Source organism: Vipera ursinii, assembly GCF_947247035.1.
Source record: "Vipera ursinii genome assembly, chromosome: 3".
Taxonomy (NCBI): Eukaryota; Metazoa; Chordata; class Lepidosauria; order Squamata; family Viperidae; genus Vipera; species Vipera ursinii.
The window spans coordinates 23,282,059-23,306,866 of record NC_139516.1 but is presented as its reverse complement, the minus strand read 5'-3'; the positions used below and the strand labels follow the sequence as shown (position 1 = coordinate 23,306,866).

The 24,808-nt window shown below is 38.2% G+C and overlaps 1 protein-coding gene across 2 annotated transcripts in view; it reads right to left on the bottom strand.

The window, feature by feature from the left end:
* Positions 1 to 2,604: 2,604 nt before the first annotated feature.
* The window catches only part of HNF4A (hepatocyte nuclear factor 4 alpha), a gene marked incomplete at both ends in the record, with an annotated part of 69,404 nt that continues 47,200 nt past the window's right edge, over positions 2,605 to 24,808 (bottom strand). For both annotated transcript variants that reach the window (XM_083358831.1, XM_083358830.1), the window contains 9 exons: positions 2,605 to 2,747; positions 4,279 to 4,404; positions 6,032 to 6,268; positions 9,159 to 9,314; positions 10,640 to 10,727; positions 14,392 to 14,547; positions 15,789 to 15,895; positions 19,828 to 19,922; positions 20,762 to 20,936. In XM_083358831.1, the coding sequence (XP_083214957.1) occupies positions 2,605 to 2,747; positions 4,279 to 4,404; positions 6,032 to 6,268; positions 9,159 to 9,314; positions 10,640 to 10,727; positions 14,392 to 14,547; positions 15,789 to 15,895; positions 19,828 to 19,922; positions 20,762 to 20,936 (1,283 nt within the window). The remainder of the gene's footprint in view (positions 2,748 to 4,278; positions 4,405 to 6,031; positions 6,269 to 9,158; positions 9,315 to 10,639; positions 10,728 to 14,391; positions 14,548 to 15,788; positions 15,896 to 19,827; positions 19,923 to 20,761; positions 20,937 to 24,808) is intronic.

Here is a 24,808-nt window from a genome sequence, read left to right as displayed (position 1 = left end):
GAGGTCTATCCTTAGGAGCCCTTAGTTGACCTCAGCTGATCTTGAAAAGCTAAGCAGAGTGGGCTTGATTGATGTTTGAATGGAGTACATCAAGTAATATTAAAACTGTAGGCTACATTGGAGCAGAAAAAATAGAAAACTACTGTAGATGGATGTGTTCATGAAATCACCAGCTCCAAGAAGATGTTTACCTTTGGCAACACCATATATCTGAGCATGTACTTCAGACGCAGAAGGATTTGGGCCTAGATAATTTAAGGACATCAGGGCTGGGAAAAACTGTCCAAACATAAGGTACCTGACATTAGTTGGAAGGGAAAGCTGATTCAATACACAATTAGTTTGATGCCTTACAAAGCAACACAGTATTGCACATCAGTAGAGCATGGAATCACTTCTTAACTCACATGGGATGATAGGACACCAATGAGGTGTGATCAGGATCTGCTTAATCCCAGTGTACTGTTCAGCATAAGGGAATATGCAGTATTTTGGAACTTCAAACATTGATTAATAGTAATTTCCAAAGCCAGTTTGATGTGGTGATTAAGGCATCAGGCTAGAAACCAGGAGACTGTGTTTCCAGTCCCAGCTTAGTGACCTTGGGCCAGTCACACACTCTCAGCCCTAGGAAGGATGCAATGGCAAACCACTTCCAAAAAATCTTGTGAAGAAAACTGCAGGAATTTGTCTAAGGAGTTGCCAGGAATCAAAACTCTCTTGAAGGCACTAAACAAAACATCTTCCACACAACCCCCTCCTGTTACATTACTAAAATGATGAAAACTTTGGAGTGCCTTCCCCAATTTGATGCCCTCCAGACATGATGGATGGCAACTTCCAGAAGACTGATTAGCAATTCTGGGAGTGGCAATCTCAATAAATTTGGAAGAAATCAAGTTGATAAGAGTAGTTTTGTGCAAAAAAAAATCCCCAAAAAACTGAACCAGTTTGACACTGGTACTCAAAACAACTTGAGGGCTCTGGATTTTTTAATCAGTGTATATGTTTGGAATTAAGCTTCAATTGGTGGATCTCAGGGTAGAATAGTAGCTAACATATATTCTGCAAATCTGAATTCATCCCCAGTCCAGTTTTATCTGGTAAACACTGAGGAGGGTGGTAGAATCACCTTATGGCTTCTTTAGAATTGTCATGTTAACCCTACAATTTTCTAAGAAACTGAAATGGCTAAAGAATAATTTGATTATTGATCTCCTAAGATAAACTGAAGCAAATCATGGGGCTCTTAAGATCTGAGTGGCTTTAGTTCTTTTTCAGCTTCCTTAACTACTAAACGTCATATGCTGGTTTATGATGATAACTAAAGAAGAAATCATTCCAGGTCTATTTCTGTCTGCCCCCTGTGGAAGCCGTCAGCTACAAGAAAGCTTTGGGTGAATGTCATAACAATCCAATAATCCATTTCTGTAAACTGCAAATTCTGGTGAAGAAGTGCAGTCGGTCCATCTACTGTCCACCCTGTTTGGCAGTGTTGAGAGCAGGTGCAGGTTCATTATTGTCCCCTCATTGTAAATAGGAAGGAACAAAATGCCCTTTGCTCATTTGACAGGACGTTCCCTGAAGCATTTTCACCAATCCTTGCCCAATCCCCCTAGTGATTTCCATCGTCACTCAATTCCATTTGGATCCAGTTTTTTCACAGAGGCCTGCTTTTCCCTGCTAGCAAACGGCAGAAACCTGGTGCTCTCAAAAAACATTAGACAAAGACATGAAGGAATGATTTGTAATGTCTGTTAGTCACAAACTCTCCATAAGCAGAGGCAGTGGTCTTGAGTGATAGATCCTGAAGTCCACAAAAAAGCTGAGAGGTACAGTGCATTGTTGGATGGAAAGAATCCTAAACAGATCCAGCAAGGCCATACTTTGTTCAGCATGAGAGGGCTTCCCCATAGAAGCTGTTATTCTACCAGACGGACAAAAATATCAGTAGCATATGCAACAATTGTGCTTGAAGAGAGCAGACTTTCATCCTTCAGACTGTTAGAGCTCATGGAAGCATATGAGCCTATACTGTACTTGTAGTAGTTCCCCAAGGCATTTGAGCAGGCAGTACAAACGGTATGTATGCTTCACCTTCAACAAGTTCAGAGTCTCAGCATCTTTGTCTTCTTCCTATAAATGTGTAACCCATAATGTCACAGAAAGGACTGTTCGGAGATGCTCCAATAATGGGGCTTGGTTTCTTTCTATCATTCCTGTCAGCTGCTTTCTTCTTTTTTTTTAAAAGGCAGATTTGTAGAGAAAGGGGGGGGAGGAAGTAGGCAGTGGCAAAACAGGCAGGTCAGTGCAATTTTTGGAACAGTCACCAACAGATCTAAAGTTTGACATCTGGTTCTCTTTGCAAAGGGCGAAGCGTCCATTGAGGCTACTCTGTAAGTTCTACAGCATTCAGTCACAGCTGCATGTGAAGATCATTTCTTATTTTTCCCCATATAATTTCCAAATAAAAAAAATAGCACATTTTTGCCCTGGGAAATCTCCATGAATATTCTACCTCCAGAGTGATTGAGATGAGAATGAGGGAGGTTTATTTCTTCACATTGTGGTGTATGAATCATTGATTCCTCATTCAGTTGGATGCTAGATGACCTCTTGCTTTGTGATGGTGGGCTGAGGGATTGAACTGGGCTGTTTGGCTACAGTTGCGATGGCCCCCGGAAGTAGTTTGTATTGTTCAGCTCCAGACCCAGCTGGGGGGGAAGGTTGGGGAGTTTCAGGAGTGGCTATGGGAAGAAAAACTTGGTTACAAAATAAACCATTGAACAGACTCGATTAAGGCACAACTATTTTTCATGTATAGGTAGTCCTCGACTTACAACCACAACTGAGTCCAAAAATTCTGTTGCTAAGTGAGATGGTTAAGTGACTTTTGCCCCATTTTACAATCTTTCTTGCCACAGTTGTTAATTGAATCTCTGCAGTTAAGTGGAGTAACATGGTTGTTAAGTGACTCTGGCTTCCCCATTGACTTTGCTTATCAGAAGGTTGCAAAAACGAATCACGTGACCCTGGGACACTGCAACCGTCATAAATACGAACCAGTTGCCAAATATCTGAATTTTGATCAGCTGACCAAGGGGATGCTGCAATGGTCACTCATAAGTATGAAAAACAGTCATAAGTCACTTTTCACTGTTATTGTAACTAAATTACTAAATGAACTGTTGAAAGTCAAGGACTACCTGTACACATTCTTATATATGTTAATTCAGAAGTACATTCTGCAATGTACCAATCATAGGAAAAAAAATCTAACTTATTGTACATAATATGACACTATCTTTATTGCAATGAAAATTGCAGGAAAAAGTGTGCTAGCTTTCAAGTTCTTCAGGATTATTCATCATACGAGATACTGCAAGAAGGAGAAAATCCAAAAATAAGCTGGCATTTCAGCCATCAGGTCTACAGTAGATGGAAATGGCAGAGGTAGCATTGTTTAAATTTCTATACATTTAATATTTTTGACAAAGATTAAAAGCAGATCAACTTAGTTTGGAAGTTTTAATTTTTATCCCTAGCAAGCAGGAACTATGCATGCCTCTGATTTAGCTGAGGGCAGAATTAAAGTACCCTCAGCAAAGCATTAAAGGATGCTTCAGTCCTCTTAAGTTCCCTTAATCTCTACAGAGGCATAAATGGTAGGCATATTGATTATAGAGAGCAAATTGGTCAAAGAGCTAGTTTGATCTAGTGGTTAAGACACCAGGCTAGAAACCAGAAGACTCTGAGTTCTAGTCTCACCTTAGGGATGAAAGGTGGCTTGATTTGGGGCCAGTTACTCTTTCCCAGCCCAACTAATTTCACAGGGTTGTTGTGGGAAAATTAGGAGGAAAAAGGAGTAGTAGATACGTTTGCCACCTTGAGTTATTTATAAAAAATAATAAAGGTGGGATAAAAAAAAATCTGAAAAAAGTGGGCAAGACTACCAGGGCCTCATTCCTTGCATGATAAGGAATGGGAGAAAGTCTGTGGGCACTTATGGAAACAGCAACAGCATGTAGCCCTCAAATAAATAATAAAATAATACATCTTATGTTTTTAGTATTTATGATGAGCTGTAGATAGAGTATTTTTCTTCCAGATGATATCTTTCAGAAATGTTAGGTTTCATTTCCCATAATTATTATTCATTTTGGTTTATAGAAATTAAACATGATTGGGAGACGTCATCTTGCCAAAAGCTGGCTTACTGTAGCTGAGAACAAATATAGCATTCTTGGATAGATGGATCTTTTAAGTGTGAATACTTACACAACTGTCCATTATGGATTTGAGGAGGCATTGTATTGGCCACAATGACATTTGTTCCCAAATTCTCCTGGATAAGGTGGGGATGCAGAGGATGATGGTGAGCATGAGGTGTGTCACTTGATGACCCTAAAACAGTTAATAAGAATCTAAGGATTGGACAATATTCAGTGTAAAAAAGTATATTCCATTCTAATCTTTGAAATGATCTTGGTGTCAATAACCATTTGGACAGGGAATACCGGTAGGTAAGGTTGTACGTCCTGACTTTCCAGTCTAGACTTAAATTATTCTGTTGATTAATAGTGGAAGCACGAACTGGTAAAGCCCAAATCACAGAGATGCATTTTGGAAGAATTAAAATTAATTAATCCTAACTAATCAAATACTGTTGTTACCCATTTTACTCAATTAAATCATGGGGAAATAATTCAATAGTTTATGTTTACAACATGTAATCTAAAAATGTACCCTAATGGAAAGAGAACTGGAAAAAAAATTGGAACTCTGATTTTATATATGGTGACGGCAGCAAGATTAATCTATGCACAAAAGTGGAAGGATGCCTTGATCCCTACCATGGACGAATGGTTACAAAAGCTGATGGAATTAGCAGAGGTGGCCAAATTGACTGTGCTGATAAAAGAAAAGAACAAAAGTAGTTTTGTTTCTATTTGGAAACCGCTTCTGGACTTTATGCTTGAGATGGAAAAAAATGGTATTATGATTTTGAGTTTTATTTATTATTTATTTATTTTATTTATTTGTTTTTATATACCGCCCTTCTCCCGAGGGACTCGGGTACCGATTAGACTCATTTGCTGACACAGAAATGGCTAGTGCATACTACTATAGAAATGTAAAAAGCTGAGATTTGATTTTAATGTCTGATTTTACTGCAACAGAGAGAGTCGGAAGTCAATGCCTCTTGTTTCTTCCCCTCCCTTTCTTCACACCTTTTTTGTTTTCCTTTTCTCTACTGTTCTCCCCTAGTATTTGCTTTTGTATTTTCACATTTTATAAGTGAATAAAACTAATTAAAAAATGTATCCTGGGCGATTAGAATTTGAGGGAAAACTGGGCTATAGCTTTTCGGTATCTGGAAAGGAATAAGAATAAGGAATAATTTAAGTCCCACTTATTGTGACCCCCCCCCCACTTTTTCTACTTCAAGCCATATCCTTCCTTAGCTGTTCTTTAGCTGCTTTGTAGAGGCTGAAGACACTCATTTTACCCTGTTCTTTACTGTAAAGAATCTGGCACTCCCACACAATCCGTAATTCCAATATATCTGGAAGGTGTAATTGAGCAAAGTTTGGTCTGGGCTCTACCATATCCTTGGCTGAGCTACAGACACAGATTTCTTGTTTTTAATGAAACTGAGGAAGCCAAAATGTTCATTGTCTAATAGAAAATTTGAAGTTTGTTAAGTTTTTCTCAATGTCATTTTTTTCAAGTAGGCAACCGAAATTTTGGAAACAGTCTGAAACAAGTATTCCTTCTTATAAAAAACCCCGATCCCTTTACTGTACATGAATTGCAAAGTATGGCCACTAAATTTTAAAAAAAGGATTAACAGAAATCTTGCTTCAGGTGGAAGATCAAACTCTCAAGCAAGATGTATCATTGATTTTATCTTTCTTTCTTCTTTAACTGAAGTGATATTCATGGTACTGTTTAGTCTGCACTTGTCTTTAATTCTAGGGGCAAAAGTCCTGATGTCCAATTTCAGGAAGGTTTCTGCGACAATATTCACCTCCAAGCAGCATCTCTTGCAGCAGGTTGTCAATTTTGGCCATGCCAAACAGTTTAACAAATTGGATTTGCTCAATCATCTGCCACGTAATGCTCTGGAGAGTGGGCAGGAGAAGTAACAGTTCTCCAAAGCGTCCTCGTGAGTCATATTGCCGGTCATTGATGTAGTCCTCCAGGCTGACCTGGACTTGATATCGCATTCGTTTGATCTTGATAGGGTCACTTAGGCCTTTTGCATCTGGAATAAAAAGTGAGATATTATATATTATGCCAATTTTGAAGGACAGAGGTATTGGAAAGAGTGAGTAGCCCTGTTTCAAATAACCTAGGGTAGTTTCTTGTAGAATGTTGTTTTTTAAAAGGAAAGTTATTAGCTAGTAACTTAAATGGTTTAGGTTACTAATCCATCTAGCCCAATATTGCTGACCCTGACTAGAAGCAGCAATCCAAAGTTTCTGGCAGGAATTTCCCTAGAACATTTGAAGTTGAAAGAGTGTGAGTCTGGGTCTTCTACATGCATTCCGCCGCTGAACTAGAACTAGAAAGGCTGGGGGTGCATTATTCACCATACTCTGCCCTGCAAATGTTTTGCATGATCCCAGATTACATAAGGCAAATGTTGGGGGAACTCTGGACCTTGTTATGGCCTTTGTCTCCAATGTCCATCAACTCCAGTTGGGCATGGACAATTGTCAGGAGCGAGGGAGCTAGACCCCAAAGTGTTTGACTTCACAGGTATAAGGTCTGGTCGAAATTAATAAAAGGTAAAGGTAAAGGTTCCCCCGCACATGCGTGCTAGTCGTTTCCAACTGTAGGGGCCGGTGCTCATCTCCGTTTCAAAGCCGAAGAGCCAGCGCTTGTCCAAGGACATCTCCGTGGTCATGTGGCCGGCATGACTAGACGCCAAAGGCGCACGGAACGCTGTTACCTTCCCATCGTAGTGGTCCCTATTTTTCTACTTGCATTTTTATGTGCTTTTCAACTGCTAGGTTGGCAGAAACTGGGACGAGTAACAGGTGCTCACTCTGTTACACAGCACTCGGGATTCAACCCGCGAAACTGCCGACCTTCTGATTGACAAGCTAAGGGTCCTAACCCACTGAGCACTATAGTTTATGAAACAACTTTCATTGGCAACTCCAGCTTATGAAACAGCACCACCAAACACAACACTGAAGAAGCATTTCTTTGTATCTTCTGTAACAGCCTGGTCATATAATTCTCCTAGGGAAGGGCTGAAGCCTGCATCAGCCTTGAAACATTTTTCCTTTGCATGTGGACATTTCTATTTCATTTATTGTGGTCTGACAGAATAAAACCAATGTAGCATAGATTAGGTTTGGATTAAGCTGTGAAACAGGATTATTGCGTCAGTGGATTTTTTTTTAGAATTGTAATTTTATTCCTCTCTCTGGCATTCTGGCATGAAAATGCCAAGTCAGTGTGTTCTTTATATTTCCTCCCACATTTTTTCAGACCTAATTGGTGACAATTAAAATGAAATTGTATGCAAGTGTTTAGTGTGATTAATACAAAGTGCTGCTGAGGCTTATTATTTGCTCTTGATCATAGACAGGGGAATCAGCAATGAAATGCCTATTAATTGTTCTTTCAGATAGTCTCCTTGATTGTCTCTGAGGTTCTATTTTGGTAGAAGTTGAGAGATTTTAATTCCATGTTGTCCTTTCTTACTGATCACTTGTTTAGTGACCATTCAAGCTGTGACAAAAGGAGACTTGTCACTAATCTTTGAAATTGTGGCCATCAAAACATCTGCATCATTGCAATTTTGGGTGCTTCGCATGCATTTACGATCGTTACAGCATCCTGTGGTCACATGTTCATCATTTGCAACTTTCACAACTGGCTTCTAACAAGTAAAGTCAGTGGGGAAGCTGACAGGAATTCACAAGATTTGGCCATGTGATATTATGTTAACGACTTAATGAATGCAACAAGAACTGATGAACTAACATTGTATGTCAGGCACTGTCATATGACATTACACTTTATGACTGCATTGCTTAGTGACAGAGTTGCTGGTCCCAAATGCAGTTGATTGAGGACTACCTATAATATACTGTTTTCTTCTCCATGTTACTATTACTGTTACTCATCATAGCGCAGCAGGGCTACTGGCTATATTGAAAGGAAACAACTGAAAGAAAAGCTGTCTCATGTGAAGCCAGAAACTAATGCTAGGACAGTTAAGATACTTTGTTCAAAGACCATATAATAAGCTTTTTGTTGCTCATATCCCAAGTTGTTGTTTGGGGAAATACTTTCTGAATTATCCTATGGTGGTGCAGTGGCTAGAATGCAGTATTGCAGGCTAATTCAGTCACTGCCAGGAGTTCGATCCTGACCGGCTTAAAGTTGATTCAGCCTTCCATCCTTCCGAGGTCAGTCAAATCAGGACCCAGATTGTTGGGGGCAATATGCTGACTTTGTAAACCTCTTAGGGAATGCTGCAAAAGCACTATGAAGCGGTATATAAGTCTAATATTGCTATTGCTACTTGAGAATATTCATTGTAACACAATCTTGCATGACCTGAGGGCCTTCATCCTTTGACAGGAGCTTCAGCTCCTTTGCTCTCACACCCACTTTGACCAAAAAGGGTCATAGGAACTGAAGTCCAACAAACCTGGAAGGCATCATGATAGACTGATCTAGAATAGCAGTTCTCAAACATTTTGGTCTCAGCATCCCTTATTTTCTTCAAAATGATTAGGGACTGTCCCCCACCCCCACCCCCAAGAGCTTTGGTTTATGTGGATTTTTCTCACCAATATTTACCGTATTAGAAATTAAAACTGAATTTTAAAAATATTTATTGATTTATTTAAAACATTTATTCAGTATGGCCACCTTTAACAACATTGGGCAATTCATCACAACAGTAAAGCCATTAACTTTTATTTGACATTCTGAAAGTCTTTGAACCATACTTTGAGAACCTTTGGGGAACTTTGAAACTCTGGAGTTCAAGTCTTGCTGAATGAAATAGCAAAATAGTATTAAGGACTTGGTTTGAAGCAATAAGTTCCTCAGCAATGCTATGGGATTATAATTTTAAAGGAAGTATCCTTATATTCCTTTTCCAATTAGTCAAAAACAGTATCTACCTGGATCAAAGAAGATAATGGCTTTCAGACAAGCATATTCATTATCATCAATCTGCAGCTCTTGAAATGTTAACACCAGCTCATCAAGAATTCGCACAGCCACACGGCTGATTTCCAGCAATTCTGGGCAGTTTCGAGGGATTATGTGGTCATTTCCTGCAGGAAAATGGGGTTATTTAAATTCTCATTCAATCAAATTGCTTCATTCTTTGCATACAGAACACTTATTCTATAATTTGCTATCTTTCAGTATAACAACCGTTGATCTTTTTTTTCTTTTCATCTAAAAATCACTGTAAAAATCACAATAATTAATTAATTAGATAATTGTACCACATCACTTTTTTATATTCTACAAGGTCCTTGTAGAACTGTTCTGCTGACATGCAAGTATCATTGTAAACTACAGGTACTCCTTGACTTATAACCATTCATTTAGTGATTGTTCAAAGTTATATCAGCTATGGAAAAAAGTCGCTTATGACCGTCGCAGCATCCCTACAATCACATAGTCAACATTTGGGCACTTAGCAACTGGCATGTATTTATGGGGTCATAAATTGCTGAGCAATGGAAATTTTGGGCTCAGTTGTAGTCATAAGTCGAGGACTACCTGTAGAGCTTAAGAATGCTTGTGTTATGTTATTTGTTACACATCAACTTTTCTGGCCAATAAGTGGTTTTCCCAAAGAAAATTGGAATTGTTTCTTGAGTTCTTAGTTCCACCACAAAACAATTTTTAAATGCTGGGCCTTTGAGATAACACAGCTCCTAGTAGCATATTAGCAAGCTAAACAAATTGTTCAATCAATCCACTTTCTGATTAGGAAAAATACCAGGAAAACTCAAAAGCATTAAAAGTTAAAGAAAATGACATCTGGATCTCATGTTCCATTGAGGAAAACCATTCATACAAATAGACATCAAGGTGGAAAGAGAGGCTGGGTATTTGTTTTTAAACAGCAGAAGACGGAGAACAGAAATCAATTCCACACACAGATAGCCTTCTATCACTTCTATAAACAATCTGCTATCTTGCTTCAGAAAATGTAAAGTCAGAGATGACAGCAGGACAAAGGAACAGAAAGTAATACCTCTCTCAATGTATATGTTACTGTCTTAAAATCATTGCCTGTCTCTAAACACATTAAAATAGATATGTGAAAACAAATAGAAGATGAAAGGTACAATCCAGTAAACCACTGTTTGCCAATCTCAGCAATGCCAAGAGATTGGATTTCAACTCCCAGCTGGCTGAGGAATTCTGGGAGTTGAAGCACACAAGTCTTGGAAATTGCTGAGGTTGGAAACATTACTATACATGCTCACTAGATATAATTCCCTTTTAGCAAGTCTGACATTGACAAGTAAACATACAAGATTGCACTACAAGAAGTCCAACAAATGCCAGCACCTGTTTTGTTTTTTAACCCCCCCCCATTGAAAAATCTATTGAACTTTTAATGGGAGAAGCTCTTTACCTAGCAGAAGGATGTCTTTGAACACCATCGAGCGTTTGGCTGCCCCCAGTAAGAGATGTTCCCCTGCGTGGGCCCGTAGCAAAGCCACCTTCAAGAACAAAAGAACACAGATCTACTGTTACTGGCTGATAGAGGAAGACATACTGAGTATGGCAGAAAGCAAAGGGGTGCCCCCCAAGGAGGAGCACAGAAAAGCATCTTCCCAATGAGAACCATTTTTTTTTTTGAGAGAACACAGTATGAGCTGAGCCCCTGTATTCACAACCCCCAAAGCAACTGTGTTTATTTCAGCTGGCACATTTGGGGGAGGAATTTTTTAAAATTATTATTTACTCAGAGCATGCATGCTTCCCAGGCTTGGCTGGAGTGAGGGAAGAGAGTGACTATAATATATATATAAGGCAGCAAAAAGTTCAAACTGATATGATAAAAATCAGAAGGAGAAATACAAATAACAATAAAATAGCAACAAAGCGTTAATGTTCTAAAACTCCAAAATGGCTCTTTAAATGTCTGGAGTCAAAACCAACATCAAAACACAACTGGGGGGAGGGCCCCCCCAGTGCTTTTTCAGAACTGGGGCAGAACAGCCAGAAAAACCCTTTCTCTAATAGCCACTGGCTTTGCTTCATAGGATAGAAGTACCGGGTGGGAATTTAAGGTCCTGGCCAAAGAATATGTGTGGATATGCTTCTTTGAGTACTATAACCTTCAGGTGTTTCGAGCTTTACAGATTAATACCAGAACTTGAGTAGAAGTAGACTGACAGTCAGTGCAGATGGCAAAGTAACTATGCAATATAGTCAGAGATCCTAAAATGTAGAATCTTGGAGATAAGTTAAGCCAACTTCCAGTCCATAGTAAGTATCTACTGCATCCCAGCCTTTGTTTAAACATGCAATGGTGAAGAACTCACTAAGTCTAGGTGAAGATTGTTCCACTGTTGAATTACCTGAAGTTTCTTCATTAGTTTTAAAGGCAGTCTCAGTTATATTGGAAATTACCAAAAAGTAAATTACCAAAGAGTACGGCAAAGCTACCCTGTGGTAAGATAGGTGACCAATAAATTTGATAAGTAAGTAATTAAATAAGTAAATGAATAAATAAAAACTGTATTTATTCAGCTATGACTGTCTTTTTGGTATAGTGGTTAAGGCATCAGGCTAGGAATCGTGAGACTTAGATTCTAGACCTATCTTAAGCAAAAGCCAGTTGGATAACTGGATCATTCAGTGTGTCTCAACCCTAGAAAGGAGACAACGGTAATTATCTTCTGAAAATACCGTATTTTTCCATCTATAAGATGCACCCTTGTATAAGACGCTGTGGCATGTGAGTTCCTCCATGCCGATCAGCTGTTCAACAGAGTGCCAAACAGCTGAGCCAGCAAATCCAGAAGGGCTGGCCGACGATCTTGCCCCCTCCCCCCTCCCATTAGTTGCAAGCCCACAGGGGCTTGACACCTGCACCAGGCGGCATAGCAACCCACACAGGCATGCCCTGAACTCCGGAGGTTACCATTATTTTTCCGTGTATAAGTTGCTGCACTTGTATAAGATGCACCTGATTTTTGAACAGGGTGTTTGCAGGAAAAGATAGCATCTTACACATGGAAAATATAGTATTTTGCCCAGAAAACTGCAGAGATTTGTCCAGGTAGTTGCCAGGAGTCAACATTGACTCAAGGGTCATCATAATCATCATCACCATCATTATCCATCTTGGATTATAGCTGGAATATAAGACTAAATAGTTAAATGATGTTCTGAATTACAGGAGTCACATCCACAGATCTAAGACTGCTGCGAACAATATTTTCCAGAACATTTAATTCCCCTCTGACTATTGGCCAGGATATTAGGTGGATGCACTGTTCCTAGTTAAGGATGTACTGCGCTGAGTTAATAAACAAGTAAAAGCACATTGGTCCCCATAATAACTCTCCAATCTTTGCTCGAAAAGCTCCAGTGATGAGCTCCATAATTTCAAGAGGCAGGTGGACCCACTGCTTAATACATTATAGTGTCAGGAAATTCCTTTTTATTTAGATTTTTGGTCTCGTTTTGTAAAACTTCCACCCATTGGTTCTTGCCTTATCTTCAGGTACTATGAATAATAAATCCACAGCCTCCACCTCATGACAACTCTTCAAGTATTGGATGATTGGTATCATGTTTAGCCTTGTTTAGATTAAACATACCCAACTCTTTTAACCTTCATAGGATTTAGCCTTCAAACTCCTTACCATCTTTACTGCTCTTTCTACTCTTTCTAGCTTTTCAGCATTCTTCCACTGTGGTGACCAAAACTAGAGTCAGGGTATTTCAAGTGTGGCCTGACCAATGCAACATGGAACACTTACTCACATACAGATCTATTAGGAATAGAATTAGCATTCTTGCCCTGGTACAATTAATTTTTTTAATGCCTTTGAATTTTTTTTCTATAGTGAGGGACAGGCAGCGTTTTCTTTTTTTAAAAAATCCTGCTTGCTATGTTGTTAATGATTGCATTGTGTCACTTTATACCCTTCAATGAGCCTCAAGAATGTTCTGAATCTCCTGTTTCACATCTTTTTTTTTAAAGAAGTCTTTAGAAACAAAGGTTAACACCAAGACGCAGTATAACATGGATGCTTTTTAATGTCCAACTGGGACTTCAGCTTTTCAGCAAACAATCTCTAAACATTAACTGGAGGATTTGGGAAAGATTGTCTTTATGGGGATGGGCCAACATGTAAGCACTGAACAAACATGTAGAAATATCATGTAATGAAAGAGCTGAAGAGAGTGCTATTTTCCAGAAGCATCGGTTTTAAGTGTGAGACAAAGTGGAGTATGGTGCATTTGTCTGATAATACTATCCTAACGCTAAAAGAATCTTAGAAAAATAATGGATTGAGTAAGTGATTCTGTAACAAAAATATTAGCAAGGAAAAAGTAATTGGGGTGCAGATGTTCCATTATACATGAACTGGTCAAATGTGTGTCTACATGGGAGGAGTTTTTAGAATATTACTAGTACTGTGCAATTCAGATTTGTGAGAATCACCCAACCATAAGAACAGAATCATGGAGTGAGGAGCTAGGAAAAAATGCACTGCACCCAAAATTTCCTGTTCAATATAAAAAGCAGAAGAGTTGTTAGAAGATTAATCTCACTATTTACTCAAGAAACACTTGATAAAATGCTTGTTCTATTATTTTTTATTTTGTTTGGGAGGACAGCATTTTTAAAGATATTTTTGTGATCGACTGAAGGTGGGATTTTCATAATTTTAAAAGAAGAAAACATACATGAGGATTCAATCAACATTTATTTCTATCCCTTTGGCATTACAGGAAGATTCCAAATGTTTGACGGTATTAAAGATATCATTGCAGGATGTAAGTTATTCCTAGTAAAGTTGCCTTTTGCAATTGACTGATGATGATTTTGTCAATGCCAGTGGTGTTCTAGTGGTGCTCCAGATGTTTTCAGATATTATTATTACTGTTGGTAGCACAGTCAGCCAGATGTTTAGTCAGGATTTGGCATTTTTATTCGCCTACCGAGCCTTTCCTAAGGATTACCATTATTACTGTCAATCAATTCAGCATTACAGTACTGTATATCAACAAAAAACAGTGAATAGAAATATTAAAGCCTGATCATCAGATGTGTAGCTCAAAAGAATTACAGTATTACAATTTTGAAAATGGAACATGGAAGCAACAGTTTCATTAGAATAAGAGGGCAAAAACTTGGCTCACTTGATCATCCAGGGGAAGCTCACAGAAGGCTGGGATATATTTGGCCCATTCCACAAGCACTAATAACTGCTGCTTCATGGACTCACACACATCTGCAATATTTGCAATCTTTTTCCCTCTGATATCTCCGCTAATACCTGACATTGGTGATGATATCTGCAAAACAAGGAGAAGAGTTCCATCTAATATTATTAATAGAAAGATGAAAGAAAGTCAAGCTTAATGTGAACCGTCAAAATCATTTTGAAGGTCGTACAAATCTATTTCTCTCTAAACAATTAAAATAATCATAAATATCAGTCCTGAGTAACTGATTTAGACTGGTGAGAATGCATTTTTTAACAGTATGCACTCTTATTATCAAGACCTCTTTTAACATTTAATGCACTACATTCATGGCTGTATAGCTTATTTGGTTACAACTATGTATAACCTAAGCATTTTCTCTTAAGGTTATAGTCCTAGTGCAATGTTTTTTCACTAGGCAAAAATGCAATATTTTGTACCCAGAGAATTACTGATAACATTTATTATTGTTATGTAAAATGTGGTTACAATGGCAGTATGACTTCATTAACAATAGAGGTAGGGCTTTTGCTCATGGCCATGTTAACAAGCATTCCTCCAAAACTTGATTCTGTGGCATAAAATGCTCTGCCCTGACTGCTGAGTCCAAGTAATAAAGCCACTTGGAACAAGTTAAGGACAGCTATTATTGGAGGCTGCCAGCTGAATTTGCTGTTGCATCCAACAAAATCTGCCAATTGTTCTCCCTAATCAGATATTATGCAGTCAGCTAACTCCAAATATCGAGGTTGTCTGGTCTCTCCTGCAGCTTAAGACAAAATGGCCATGAAGGGTAATACCCAGATATCCAGTGACTGGAGAGGAGGAGTGATACATATAACAGCTAATAGGCAGTTCCTTGCTCTGACCTTATCTTTGCAGTATTGTCAATAAAGCATCATAGATTGCATTTTTAATAAATGTTGAAACTAGATCAGTTAAAGAAGAAATTAAGGTGCTTTTACAGTGGACTGAAAATTTTAAAACCATACCCCCACCAACACTCGCAGGGAAAGCTACTGTATATAAACAAGGAACAAACTCACTTGCTAGCACTGATGATGTTACATAGTTGGATAGTGAAACATCTGCAAGCAAATAACCAAGCTCAGGGAGCACCACAGACCGCACCGTTCAACCCTGAGCTACGTATACTCTCTTCTATTGAAACGTCTGTACGTTTATTCCAAAATAAATCCCTCCATATACGTGTACTTGGAGAAGCATCATTCAATATTTATAGACATGCTTTCCAGGTCAAGATGTGCACTGATATAACAGTGGAATATGGGAGCCGCCTAATCACACTTATACTAATTCTTTCCAAGTACCTGTTGTGAAAGGACTTCTGCTTGCAATAAAACATTAATGGAAGGTAAGCTGCTGTCTTCATAGCTAGACCGCCGAGTGCTGATTCGATCACGCTCATTTTGTACAGCTGAAATAAAAACCCAACATTAAAGCTACCTAAGCCATTTATATTATCAATAGGAACATGACTGACATTTTGCACTTGCTGTTTATTCTATATTTAACTGTGAATCCAAGCAGGTTCACTCCCATGGGGAAAAAACAGAAAATGTATGAGAACAGGAAAAGAAGCTATTTTTCCCCCCCTTTGTTCTGACTGGAAGGTTGGAAGCCCTATCAGTGCAGGCTTAGGGGAAATGAGGATGGAAGGGAAACAACAGTCTTAATGGAAGTTTTGTTCAAAATTGGATTTCACCCAATAAAAAAGCAATGAACATACATTGCTGATGATAATGATGTTGATTTGAACTACCACATAGATTTAAACTGAGCAATTAAATGATACAAGATAATAGCTAATTAAGTAGACATATATTCTCTATGCTATTGTGCACTTTCAAGAAGGAAATTCAATTGTAATAAACTGGTTTTTTTACATTTTAATCTCTTGACCTGTCACCCAAAGGAGAAAAAAAATCCTTCTCAGCTTCACTAATACAGTTTTCCTTGATGTCATGACTTTGAGGCTAAATCTTTAGCAATGTGGGATGAATTTAATCTTCTTCCTGTTTCCCAAGCTGCTACTGCACTGAGAAGTTAGGAAGAGTTTTTGTTGTTGTCTGTTAGCATTGTATTTTAATTAAAAATGAGCAATGTTTACGTTATTCTACACACAATGTTTAAAAAACTCTATTATTGCTCCTCTGAGTCTTCTTTTTGTTTGCAGTTTTGTTAACATTAATAGATATTTAAAAATATTAGGCTTCAATTATAGTGGAGAAATATGTCAATGAAGATCCAGTCATTCAGGCCAAAGGTGTCTAAAGGTTGAATCATGGCAACTGGACCAAATTTTGTTAATCTGAGACATTTTGTTGCTTATCCAAGCAACTTAATCAGTCAGAGCAAAATTTCAAATTAATTAGATTTTTTTTAAAAAAAATATAGTGGGAAAGGTGCTTCAATAGTTTGACATTTGAGGTGTTTCTTTTCATACCCAGGGTAAATGTATTCTAATATTTCCTGATCAGGCTTGTGATCAGCTATGATTACTTGGCTAAGGCCCAGGAAGAGATTATCCTTAACAAGTCCAAGAAGTACCTAAGTTATCAACTCTAGTAATCAGATACTTTCACTCTCGGACTAATCACAAGAATATCTCTCTTAAGCGATATCTGATTGTTACTGTTACAAGCAGTGCCTCTCAGATTTATTTTCCAATCAGCTCAATAACAGAGTTATAATGAGGCTATACTGAAATGAAAACTCTGCAGTCAGCAGCTATTAATAGGAGGACTCAAGGTTATGCTGTGTGTTATCAGGAACCCAGGAGCTCAGTCACAGCATGATGTATCCTAAATGTTTACTCAGTATTTAGCTGGTCATGGACCCAATGTAACTTCTATTGAATATTAACAGGAAAATACAAGTTGAGCAGGCACTCTGGACAGATATGAGGATTTCACTATCCAAGCAAAATGGAACCACATTTTTAGGAACACTTGTTCTTCGGCTACTAATGTTAAGTATTGGCAGCATCTAAGCATTAGCTATCATGACAGGATGCATCAAAGCCAACCCAAAGACTTATTGCCACTTAAAAGTGGAAAGTTTTATTGTAGCATAAGGTGGACAGCTCCCTCATTATGGCTGGTTTCCACCAGCCCTAAAGAACAGTGAGGCACAATTGAAAAAGCACAGTTGCCTACTAAACTCTCATCCCGGGAAATAATTTATTTTGTGGCATTTTAAAGGATCACACAAGGACTAGCACACAAGCTTTGTGGACAAGAATCCCCTTCATCAAATGTGGTTTGGCACATCCATAAGTAGGAATATGAAGAACAGCATCCTGATTCACAGTAGCTAACTATAGGCCTAAGGATGCACTGAGTCAGAAAATGGGAGCCCCACTTCCACCCCTTTCCTCCTTATAACTGTCAATTCAGAGGCAGACTGCCTTTAATCTTGGAGGGAACACAGAGTGAGCCTGAGCTTGCCTTTAAAGCAAACTAAAATAGCATCCATAAATCCATGGACTGGCAGCAAATTTCATAAGTTAACTATGTATGAAATGCTTCCTTGTTTTTGTTCTAAATCAACATTCATATTAAGCATTTATACCAGGATAAACAGTGTAAACCTATTTGCAGCTTCTGAAGTTTTATTATTTTGTTGTTGCTGATGGTGGCTTGAATGAATGAACCTTTATTGTCAAAGTACAGCCATGTATACATTGAGATTAGCTGAGCCTCCCTTCGTGCTCCCACCCCCCAACTCACAGTGACAACAAACCTCCATCTTATTACACCATGTAAACTAATTGCACCACACACCGGCCTCGTAAGTCAATTCTGCATAAAGTTTATAAAAATTATTTCCCGTTCAAAAGCCTAACAGACCACAGATAAAAGCTGTTTTTCAGCCTGGTGCGGCTGGCTATAATTCCTATATCTCCTACCGGATGGTAGGAGAGTAAAGAGATACCGTCCAGGGTGTGAGTCATCCCTGAGAATTTTCCTCACTCTTCCAAGGCAACGAGCCCTGGCAATGTCATCCAGTGGTGTCAGGGGACAGCCCACAATGTCTTGTGCTGTGCTCACCACCCTCTGTAATACTTTCCTATCCGTGGCTGTCAGACCAGCATACCAAACCACAATACCATAAGAGAGGACGCTCTCTATAGTAGACCGGTAAAAGAGCGTCATTAGCCGTTGTTCTACCCTGTTCTTCCGCAAGACCCTGAGAAAGTGAAGCCTCTGTTGGGCTTATTACAGATGCCCCAAATTTCCAAGCCTACCCTTTTCCTGTTCTATTGCCATTGCTACTACCGGCACCCTTGGTAGAGGGTAAAGATAGAGAGGTGTGCCACTTTCTAACAATTTTAATGCAAGTAAATTGCAAATCAAGAGGAAAAGAATCAAATTTAGGATTACCGAGAGAGATATTCCAGCAATGTCTTCTTAAGAAACATCATAGCCATCCCAACAATGACTACCTTTATATTTCTAGGTGCACATATATGTGTATGAGAACTTCCAATTTGTGATTTGACACTACTGTTCATGTGAACTTTACTGCAAAAAAACACACACAAAACCACCTGTCCTCGTTTGCTTTGGATGTTGTGTTCCGAGGAATCAAAGCACTTTGTAGATTTGTGATGCAATAATAATGATCAATTACTTTTTGGAACTCTGAATGATTTTTTTTAATATTTCTATTTTCCCCAGACAATAATTCAGATGGCAAACAACAGCTATTAATTGTGTTCTATCCAGAAAGTCCCTCCCAGTGGTATAATGGTCTCTGACAGCAAAACTGAGGAAAAAAATCTCTGTTATCTGATCTACATTTTCAGAGGCAGGGAAAAAGGGATATTTGAATTGCCAGATGAAATGCAGAACAACCATTGTCATAATTGCTTTGATATCTTGGATTATGTTTCTGCTGGTCATAGTTATAAATCCATTTACCTCAATTAAACAGATTATCTGTCTATGTTGCCTGTGATACATCATTTAAGACCCACTAAGATACTACCCCATACTGTCTAGCAAAGAGTATGTCTTGCCTTTCCTTTTAACCAAATGGCAGTACTTATAGGAGACTTCCCTCTTTTTACCTTCTCAACAATCCCAGCAAATAGACTGGCTTGAGAAAGTTATTCAGTGAACCTATGTTCAGTTAGTGACATAAACCTAAATCTTTCCAACTCAAGTCCAACACTTTAATTATTATTTCATACTCATTCTCAGATATATCATCCAAGCTCCTGTCAGATGTGGAAGGGGGGAAATGGCTACCTTCTATAGAATCTGATAAACTACACAGCAGTCTTCAAAACTGTTTACAGCATAGTTACACAATGAAAAAGCAAACTCAGTTGATGATTCTTACCTTCTTTCTTCATTCCTGCTCGAAAACACTTTTTTAGCCTACAATATCGACACTGGTTCCTTTTGTCCTTGTCTACAACACACTGTCTATTAAACCTGCAAAGGAAAGGATAGAGACATGATTTGAAAATAAATCAATCTATAATTTTAACACACAGCAAATTAAGTTTGCTGTAATAATACACTTTGAAATATGGTGCAAATTGCAGCCTTTTGATATTGTACATTGTACACCAAATATCAGAAAAGATCCTTCTTTTTTTTCTTACAACCCTTCTATATCTTGCCTTTTCCAGACAATTCTTGCCAGTTTCTTAGCCAAGTTAAAAATGCTCTTGTAGATCTTCTGGACTAAGTGAAAACGCAGACCAAAGATAAATGAGTGTTAAAAAAGAGAATGAAACCTAGGGGTATTCTTTTCATTTCATCAGATCTGGAATCAGAGTTGGGGGTCTTGTATTTCAGTCTCAAGCTTATGTTTGAGGCCTTATATTTTAATCTCAAGCTTGATGCAGGAAATCTATCCATGATAGGTGGATCTTCATCCTTTTCTTAAAAAAGTCTAGCAAGGGACTTCTTAGTTGCTAATTGGTTTTGTTTTCAAAACTGTTTTTATGCCATTTATAAAATCTTTCCTTATCTACTCTCCTGAAGCTCAGTAGATCTAAACTTACCCATTTAAAACAACTGAAAACAATCTTTTAGTCTTTTTTTATAGGATCACATTTAATGTTCTTGAAGGATGACATCATGCTCTCAATTTCTTTTTCTTCTATTCTCCAAGCTAAATATATTTACTTCTTTTCATTCTTTCTCTTTGATATAGTTCTTGATTCAAGAAAGAATACCTCATAAAACTGCGCCTTGTTACCCTTTAAATGTTAACAATTTATTTTATCATTTTAGTAAATTTCTGTTCACTCTGCTTTCCTTACCTGCAAGAATACATATGGTTCTTCCTGACACTTCTTCTGAAGAACCCTTTGCAGCCATCACAACTGGACGCTCCATAATGCTTCCCTGTAGCACGATCACCACAAATGGCACATAACACACTGGCTCCAATGTTGTTAGAAGCATTAAGATTTGTAACATCAGATGGGGAAGTGTCTGTTTAAAAAGATATGTAGGAAGCAATCATGAACACACACTAAGTCAAGAAATCACTAGGGGTACACGAGTTCATATAAAACCAGCAGCTTTAAGAAGCTGTCTGATCCATTCAGTTTTCCACACGCTGTCCTAATACATATTAAATCAAACCTGCATTTTCCTCATTTTGTATTCACCATCTGAAAATCAAACATTGTATAGATTCAAACCAGTATTATCTATATGCTTGCAAACATATGCTATAGATCAGCGACCCCCAACCTTTTGGGCCTCAGGGACTGGGGCTGTGGTGGGAGGTTTGTTGTGTGCTGCCTGCATTTCCCCGATGAAGCTTTCCTTGTTTGTGCAGCTCAGTTTCTGGCATGCTGCAGCCTGGTGCCAGTCCATGGATCGGGGGTTAGGGACCCCTGCTTTAAACTAAGTCTCAGGGCGTCAGTCCTCCTTCTGAATCATTCTAAAAACGCAAACCTTCACATCAATGAGAGGTTGCCCCATTAGTCAATGTGGCCTAGGGACAGCATATACCCTTGAGTCCACATACTTTGTAAGTCTATAGTTGACAAACAGCATCTTCAGCCAATCATTATTTAACCACAGGTGGTCAAAAGCTGAACACAGAGAACACAAATCAATCAGCTTTCACTTATTTCACTTCAAATGTAAGAACAACTCCAGCTTCTAAACTCTATAAAGTAATAGCCACCCCTTCTTTTTCAAGAAAGGATGAGCAGGCACGAGGGGAAGAAAAATTTCTAACAATTCTTGCCCAAAAATATGGTGTAGGAATTTGTCCACCTGTATTGATGTGCATTTGGTGGCCTGCAGAAGCATTCTTTCTGACAGGCTATGGGATGATTTGTAGGGGCAGTTGCCAATTTAATGTGATTACCATGGCACCAGTCAGTAAGCCTGTGAAGTTTGTTAACTATTATCAAAATAAAGAAGCTTCAAAGCCCTTCCTTTCAACATGACATCAGATAAGCAAATCCTGTGCTATACAGCCAATCTTGAAAGTAATCAAAACTCCATTTTGGTGCTCCTCTCCAGTCTGCTGTGTGTATGAAATGCAAGCTAGGAAACAGAGGTATGAGAGGCACTTTCCAACGGGGAGAAAAAAAATGTGTCCCCAGGTGCATATAAAATATTCTGGAACAAAAGAGTGACAATGTTGAGATTCAAACTAGGTCAACAATGCAATTGTAAATAATGTTGACTAATCTCTTATATTTATGCATAATCCTCTTGCTCAGTGCTCAGAAAGCAGTGTACAATTAAAATGAATGCCCAACAAGATAAAAAATAAATATATCAGTTAAAAACAGAAACAAAAAGGAAAGAGAACTTTAATACAATAAAATAGAGTAACATTAACCAATAAAAATGCTGTTTTCACTAAAAGATGATGGAATTTACTTAACTTCTCTACAACTGTTACTGCTATGGGTGGTTATTCCTTGAGTACTCATCCAACTCATTTATCAATACATAGTCTCAGATGTAAAATACATGACTAACAATGCTGCTGTGACTACTGCCTGTTGATGGCCTTGGGTTAGGCTGAAACAGGAAATAATATTTGTCCCATGTTTGGGGCCTAGCAAGGTAATCTAAATACTTAACAAACATTTAACATACAGTATATATATATATATATATATATATATATATATATATATATATATATATATATATATATATATGTGTGTGTGTGTGTGTGTGTGTGTGTGTGTGTGTGTGTGTGTGTGTGTAAATTTTAGATTGCTAATATATATATATATTACACACATACACATACACATACACATTCAATGTTTAAACATTGAAAGCATTGAAAACATTTCATTCATGAGCATTGAAAACATTTCATTTACATTGTTCCAACTGCCTTCCAAAGAGAGTCAGTACTCTGTTTTGATAGTATGGGTGGAGGAGAGGGGGTGAGAGAGAAATTAGTAACATAGATAAGCCCTAACCAGGGACTTCCTCTTCCAGGGTTTAGCCTGTTCCCATGAAAAGTAAGGACAGAATCTAGGTTGATTCCTAAACCAGGAGGGCCAACTAAGTGTAGGGAGATACAAACGTCATTGCCTGGGTAACCACAAACATTATCAGCAACACTTCCAAATGCTCTGAAACTAACCAACCATTCAGGAAGGAGAAGCAACATTACAGAACGTTGCCCTCTAGTCTTTCAAAGATGATCCTGAAAGACACCAGGGTCAATGATATTGAAAGCCTCCAAGAGATCAAGGAGAACAAGGAGGATTACACTCCTCCAATTCCAGTATCTCAAAAGGTCATCCACAAGCATGACTGATTTCTTTACTGAATCCTAAACCTGATTGCCAGACATCCAAATAATCTCCTTCCTCATGTACATTAATGATGGCATAAATAATCAACAATATCAATCTTAATAACTCACCCATGATTTTCTCAACTGTGTTTGGGTTTCTGCTGGCTAAGATGCTAGCTAATCCAAGACTTTTAGAAGATGTTTTGAAAAACTTTAAAAAGCATTGACATTAGTGAATAAATATAATGGAGTAAAGATTATCTTCTTAAGTGACCTATTTGTATTTTCCTTAAAGACTATTTCCTTAAAGACTATTTTCCTAGAAGACTATTTCCCTATATGTGTTGGGTTTGTAATTCAGAACTTCCCTTTCCACTGCAAACGTATTTTCTACTCGCATATTGGATGGAAGCCATGGATGGAAACTAATAAGAGAGAAGCAACCTGGAACTAAGGAGAAATGTCCTGACAGTTAGAACAATTGATCAGTGGAACAACCTGCCTCCAGAAGTTGTGGGTGCTCCATCACTGGAAGTTTTAAAGAAGAGACTGGACAGCCATTTGTCTGAAATGGTATAGGGTTTCCTGCCTGAGCAGGGGGTTGGACTAGATAACCTCCAAGGTCCCTTCCAACTCTATTATTATCAGTAGTATGGATCCTATCCATAAAAATTACCTTCTGCTCTTCCGGAATAGCAAGCAAGGTAGGTTAATGGGTGATGCTGCTAGCAATGATGAGTGTGCACATTTGATTACTGCATACTTTTTCACAATATTTCGCAATAAAAAATTTAAAGAGTTAAGTAATTATTCCTTCTTTGTATCAACTGATCCTAATTGTCCCGCAAACATCTCCAAGAGAAAAAGGAAATTCTGATAGAAAATGTGAAACTACAAAATGAAGAAGGCAGTGGAAAAAAAAGATGATAAAGAGCTGATAATAGCTTGGCATTTCTTTGGTCACTTATTATATAACCAAGCAGCTATGCTGTACAACAAATTGTACCAAGTAATTAAATGATACTTGTAAAGGGAATGAAAACAAGATAAAGAGTTCATTATACCATAAATCAAATAGATTGTTATTTTGCACATTCTCCCTGGTGAGATCAGTGCTTTGTGATCAGTTCTTGGGAAAGTTGTTGTCGTATTTATGCATTTATCTGCATGCATTAGCCAACTGGCAAATTCTTACAGTGGCCTTGGTGATTGGTTGCATAGTTGAACTCTTTTACCCTGATGAAGTTTCTCTTCACATTCAACTGGAATGTACCGTTCTGTAATTTAAGACTGTTATTCTTTGTCCCAGACTCCTAGATGACAAAAGTCAGGAATGTTGATATGATATTTCTTAAAGAACTTGGAAAGCATTCCAAGTAGTCCTTGGTTTTCAACAGGTCATTTTGTGACTGTTTAAAGTTACATCATTTGAAGTTACATCATGACCGTTTTTCACACTTACGATCATTGCAGCATCCCCATGGTCACATGATCAAACTTCAGACACATAGCAACCGGCTCATATTTATGATGGCTACAGTGTCCTAGGGTCATGTGATCACCTTTTGCAAAC